Here is a 6,033-nt window from a genome sequence, read left to right as displayed (position 1 = left end):
GGGCAGTGCGGGCTTGGGGCTGCAAGGAGGATGCTGGGGCAAAGCTGATGAGGCTGCACCTCCAATCCTGTGTTGAGGTTTGGGCCCCTTGCTAGAAGAGAGACATTGAGGTGCTGGAGCGCGGCCGGAGAAGGGCTATGGAGGTGGTGCAGGGCCTGGAGCACCAGTGTGATGAGGAACGGCTGAGGGAACTGGGGGGGTTTAGTCTGGAGAAGAGAAGGCTCAGGGGGGACCTTATCGCTCTCTACAACTGCCTGAAAGGAGGATGGAGTGAGGTGTACAGATTGGTTGGTGTCTTCTCCCAAGTTACCATTGACAGGACGAGGTAACAGCTTCAAGCTGCACCAGGGGAGGTTTAGATGGAGATGAGGAACAATTCCTTCCCCAAAGGGTGCTCAGGCGTTGGAACAGGCTGCCCAGGGCAGTTCTGGAGCCACCGTCCCTGCAAGTGTTCAATAAAGGTGTAGATGAAGGCATCTGACATGGGTTAATGGTGGCCTTGGCGATGAGCTTAAAGGTCTTTTCCAACCTGGGGTGTCCTATGACAGCGCCGCCCAGCCGGTGCGTGGCGCTGCAGGGGGAGGTCCGCCCCTCCCGCGGCGCGCCGCGCTTCCCGGCAGACGCTCTAGCCCGCCCTTCTCTGTGGCGCGGTCTCGCCGGGCCGCGGCTGACGTTGGACAACAAAGATGGCGGCGGCGAGCAGCAACTACTGGGAAGGCGAGTGGGGCCTGGGCGCGGCGGGGGCCGGGCAGGGGCGACCCGCGGGGCCCTCCGGGGGCACAGCGCGGCCCGGGCAGGCCGGAACCGCTGACGGGTCCCCTCTGCCCGCCTCCGGGTAAGGGCCCGGCGCGCCCGGAGGCTGCGGTGGCCCCGTCGTCCCCTCAGCCATGAGGCGGCGGTGCCCGGCTGAGGGCCCTTAGGGAGGGGGGACACCCTGAACCCGACCCTCGCGGTGGTGCGGGACAGGGCCTGGCGGTGCTCAGCCGTGACACCTCTGTCAGCGCGGGGCGCTGCCCCACCCGCGAGGCTCTCCCCTTCTCTGTGGGGTTCCCTTCCCTGCGCCACCTCGTCCCCCCCAAACGCGTGCGGTCCCCGGGCCGGTGCGTGACTTGTCCCCGCTCTCGGCCGCCCTGTGCAGATCTCCGGAAGCAGGCGAGGCAGCTGGAGAACGAGCTGGACCTGAAGCTGGTCTCCTTCAGCAAGCTCTGCACCAGCTACAGCGGCACTCGAGACGGAAGGCGCGACAGGTATAGGTACTAGCCCGTTTCTTTATGTTTTAAACGCTGCTTGTGGTACTTGCTTCATTTTTATAATGTGCTTAACGCTGGTCTCACCTGTGGCTGTTGTGCTCAGCTTCATAAGCTCCTTGTTTCGGCGCTTCTCAATGCCAGTGTTGGGCTTGATGCAATGTTGAGTGATATTGGGGTGTGAGTCAGAAAGGCATGTGGGCTGCAGTGGTGTCTTGTGAGAGTGTAAATGTCACTGAGGAAACTATAAACTCAGTCTGTAACGGTGGGGTTTGCGTGTGAACTGATGACAGGGCTTTTTAATGCTTACGCTGGTTTATTCTCCAGTTTTTCTCATATTAAAGTAGCAGGAGGTCTTCAGGGAGTTGAGTACGAGGGGAATGTGCACCTCTCAGGTGGGCTGGTGTGGTATTTGTAATCTCGGCTCTAATGATAAGGGAATGGGAGCACTGAGCAGCTGTGACAGGCCCGAGGTTGCTCAGGGGACTGGTTCTCCCTTCAGAAAGGAGAGCTGCTGCTTTCTGGCTTTCTCCTAAGGTGAGTAGTAATAGTGAGAGCTATATATTTGCTTTTATATATATATAATATATATGGTTCATATATATATGAACCAGATAAATAGACCTGTGTGTATATATATGAGTAGTTTTTGTTTGCTTTAAGCAGATTTATGCTTGACTAAAGAATTACCGTGATAAAACTTTTCAGGTCTTTCTTGCTTATGGGCCAGAGTTGAGGTCTTCCACAGCATTGATTGTCAACTTCTTTGTCCCTGCAACCTTTAAAAACTGCCATTCTTTGCTTATTAACTCTGGGTCCCAGCTGTGTATCAGTTGTGTGACAACTCTATGGATGTATGTTGATATTTTTGTTTATTTGATGATTGAATCCATTTTTAACTTTTCCATGAACTTCTGGTTCTGGAAACCTGAGAGAGCCTCAAGAATGATCTTGTTACTCTTGAATCAGAGTCTTGATCTCTCTCATTTCTGGCTCTGGTACTTGCCCTGTAATCTAATTGGTTTAGTTATTTTTGCTATACTTACTTCTCTTACAGTAGTTATAGTAGATTACCAAAGCAATGAGTAGTCTCTCTAAAGGTATTAGTTGTTATGTTTCCACGTTGGCATACCCTGTGTTGTGCTTCTGTTCTGTTGCTTAGATGTGACTTTTTGTTGTGGTTTTATCTTAAAAAGCTTCTAGGGAAGGTGTGAAACTGTAATTGTGATAAATTGTGTGGTTTGTATTGCTCTGTAGAGCACTGGCTGCTTAATAGGTTAGTGGGTTGTCCTTACCCTGTGTTATTAAGGTGCCTTGCACTTGGCCTTGTTGAACTTCATTACAAGATTTCTGAAATTCATGAAAAGATGATGTCCTTTGCAGTAACCGCTCCTCTATTTCCTTAGCTCTGACACAACTCCCCTCTTAAATGGCTCAAGCCAGGACAGAATGTTTGAGACCATGGCTGTGGAGATTGAGCAACTTCTGGGAAAGGTAACTGAGCTTACTGTGGGTTTACATTGGCTTCTAGGAAACATTGCAGTGCAGGTTTCCATGATGCCTGTTGGGAGATACTAGTGTGGGTGTTAGACAAGTGTTTCTGGAGGTACACGTCTGTTGTTAGAGCTCCTTCAACATATGCACTGTAAGTTTCTTACAGGAACAAGCCATTTCATGGTTTGGTTTTGTTTTCCTGCTCTAGCTTACTGGAATAAATGACAAAATGGCAGAATACACAAATAGTGCAGGAGTCCCCTCCCTGAATGCTGCCCTGATGCACACGTTACAGCGTCACAGAGACATACTGCAGGTAACCAAGCCCTGTCCTTGCTTGTATTTTGTTTCTTTGTTTGGAATCATAGTCAGCAGTGCTGATACCACAGCGTGCTTCAATGTCTGACCGGAAGATTTAAATGGCAATGATCTCAGCTCACTATTCTCACCAGACACCCCAATCAATGAACTCTTGAGTTGAAAATTGCCTTTTTTTTATGTCATATTGGTGACTAGTATCTAACTAAGAACAGTAGAACATGCCATCTTGTATAGGTGCCCTTTATATAGCAAAAGGGGGAAGGTAATGAATTGTCTTGTCTGTGTGGTCTGTCATACAGCAGTGCAAGAGAGAACATCACACTTAAGAATGATTGTAAAACCACCTAAACTGCTAAAAAGGGTTGAAGGAAATGTGATGGCTAAAGCTACTGATTTGTGTTAGAAATCAACCGTGTTTCAAACTGGTGATGTTTTCATGGCATAGTAGTGTTCATAATGTTAATAATTTGGCTGGTCATGTGCAGTTTGGTTTCTGTTTTGTATCTGCAATACACAATGTAAAAAGCATTTTGTTAGTAAAAGCCATGACATCTATATGACAAGCAATGCTGAATGCTTGCAGTGGTTTTGGTGGACACCAGCTGCCAGTGAAATTGGATTTGAAGCAGTAGTAGCTGCTTGAAATGTTTTCAAATGTAGAATTGCAACTTGAACAGTAAAAAAGAGTTGCCTTCACTGTTCAGAAAAGACTCCTTTTTTCATCTGATGTAACTTAAACCAAAGAACACCTTCACCACACCAAGTAGGTCTTTACCAGAGTTTCTAGTTCATCCAGTAATGGGGAATTCCAGCACAAAATGAAAATGCATCAGAAAGGTGGAGATACATGAAATTGGGAGAAGGAATGACCATGGATTTCCCTCTATGACCTCAAAAGTTACCAACGACTGTCAGAGCAGTGAGTTGCAAAAACACTTTGCATCGACTTCCAAGTGGTTTTGATGTTAATTTCATAAGCTGGTCTTGCACTTTGTGTTAGAGAACAGTTCACATTTTAAAAGATGGTGTGGCCTTCCTCGAGTGTGTTGTGTTGTTAAACTGATCTGAGGTTCTTCATTTTGTTTTATGACAGGATTATACACACGAATTCCACAAAACCAAAGCGAACTTCTTGGCAATACGAGAAAGGGAGAATCTGTTGGGATCAGTACGGAAAGATATTGAGTAAGTTGTTTGCTGTAGCAATGGTATGGGGCTCTCCTCAGAGGGAGAAGGTGGAAACCCTCTTGTAGGAGAATCCTTGGCAGAGCTTATTCATGTGTGCTCTGAATAAAGCAAAAAGTTACTTGAATTCATAACTCTAAGGTTGTGTTAAGCTTCTGTTTTGTTTTGTTGTTGGGTTTTAGATCCTATAAAAGTGGGTCTGGCGTGAATAACAGAAGAACAGAACTATTCCTGAAGGAACACGAGCATCTTCGAAAGTAGGTGTAATTTGTGATTTACTTTTCTGGGGGATGAAACATTCTTAATTTCAAGCATGAGTGAAAGCTTTGTCCATTTATCAATATGTACGTCCACAATGAATGCCTTGCACTGTGTATTCTGTGACAGTGCTGCTACTTACATAGCTGGATAAACCTTTATTGCTTGTGCTGACTGTGAGATGTGTATAGTAGGTAGTGCCATGATTGCTTTCAGTGACTTTTGTCTAGGATCTTGTCAGCACTAAGTGATATCACATTGTCTTCAGCGGGCTTTTGCAAATCACTTCTGAGTCAAACCTTGTGCTTGCCCTTTGCTTAAGGAAGTAGATGCCTTTATGGCATAGTCACTGGGGTAAAGGTTTTTTAGCTGGGTTTCCCTTTCTTCTTCATTTGTCAGTCAGACAGAGAAGAACCTTTTTCCTTTTGTCTCTACTGAATGTGTACAAATGCTGATGGAAGAGACTAATTCCAGCGTTACCCTGTACTTAAATACTTGCAAATTGGCTCTAGTTTATTGGCCAAGATGACAAACAAAACAGCACTTTCTTTTCATTCTTGTTGCAGAGAGGTCATTAGATTATGAGTAGCTGCTTTGTGTGATCCCCATTCAGCAAAAGCAGCATGTTTTGACAGAGCAGCACAGGATGGTTCATGTTTTCTAGGTAGTCAAGAGGTAGCACTCATCTTCATGCCTCTGTTCTCGGCTGTCCTCATGCTAAACCTCAGGCTCGCACAAGAGGGCAGGCTTTCACTTGAAATAAGTAAATAAATATAAAATGACCTGTGGCTTTCTCCAATGGGGCTTCTTAAAGAGAACTCCAACTTCCAGCCGAAACTGCACAAAAACCTTTGACAGGAGATTAAACCCAAAATTTGTGATTGTGGCTTAGCACCATTTCATCCTCAGGTTTCTTTAATATCTTTAAAACTTAGAAGTTGATTGATTTAAAGCTTGAATTGATTTAACTTTTGTTAGGTTGTATTTGTTGTTAAAGATGCATGATGAGGAAATGTAAAGCTTCCAGGATAAAACCCCCACAATCTTAGTATTTTGGAGGTGAGTGTTACCTGAGGTGTTGTACTTTGAAGAATCAGTGCCAGTTAATGTGAGTAAATTCTTTCTAGATGTTGTGTTTGGGATTGTTTGTTTTTCCCTGTTTGTTTTTGGAGGGGTGGTAAATACTTTCATACATTTAGCATTTTGTTAAGGCTACAAATAAGGTATTTCTGGAGTTGTAAAATAGTCTTCTAAGAAAAGAAACTGACATTCCCTTGAGGGGACTTTTATGAAAAGGTTGAAATAATGGAGAGGAAAACTTCATTTTTTAAATGTTATCTGGCAAATGTCTTCAGAACTGGAGCCCACCATTCACTGACCATTGATTGCTTTGATCTCTTTAAACATGCTGAACTCTCCAGTATGATTTTAGGGTAAAAATGCATAAAAAATAGAATGAAGTAAGGCAGTTAAACCATCTTCTAGATGATGATTTGAAAACATCAAGACTTGTGAAACCCATGAGAAG

At 45.2% G+C, this 6,033-nt stretch overlaps 1 protein-coding gene across 2 annotated transcripts in view; it reads left to right on the top strand.

The window, feature by feature from the left end:
• Positions 1 to 611: 611 nt before the first annotated feature.
• The window catches only part of GOSR1 (golgi SNAP receptor complex member 1), a 30,224-nt gene continuing 24,802 nt past the window's right edge, over positions 612 to 6,033 (top strand). The window contains exons 1-6 of one of the 2 annotated variants that reach the window (XM_030472392.1): positions 612 to 717; positions 1,139 to 1,247; positions 2,654 to 2,741; positions 2,950 to 3,057; positions 4,156 to 4,247; positions 4,430 to 4,504. In XM_030472392.1, the coding sequence (XP_030328252.1) occupies positions 687 to 717; positions 1,139 to 1,247; positions 2,654 to 2,741; positions 2,950 to 3,057; positions 4,156 to 4,247; positions 4,430 to 4,504 (503 nt within the window). In that variant the 5' untranslated portion in view covers positions 612 to 686. Of the gene's footprint in view, positions 718 to 1,138; positions 1,254 to 2,653; positions 2,742 to 2,949; positions 3,058 to 4,155; positions 4,248 to 4,429; positions 4,505 to 6,033 lie in introns of both variants that reach the window. The other variant, XM_030472391.1, reaches the window with a different exon arrangement.

This window comes from Strigops habroptila (assembly GCF_004027225.2).
Source record: "Strigops habroptila isolate Jane chromosome 13 unlocalized genomic scaffold, bStrHab1.2.pri S16, whole genome shotgun sequence".
NCBI classification, from domain to species: Eukaryota; Metazoa; Chordata; class Aves; order Psittaciformes; family Psittacidae; genus Strigops; species Strigops habroptila.
The sequence above is the reverse complement of the archived record's forward strand: the minus strand, read 5'-3'. Positions and strand labels throughout refer to the sequence as shown.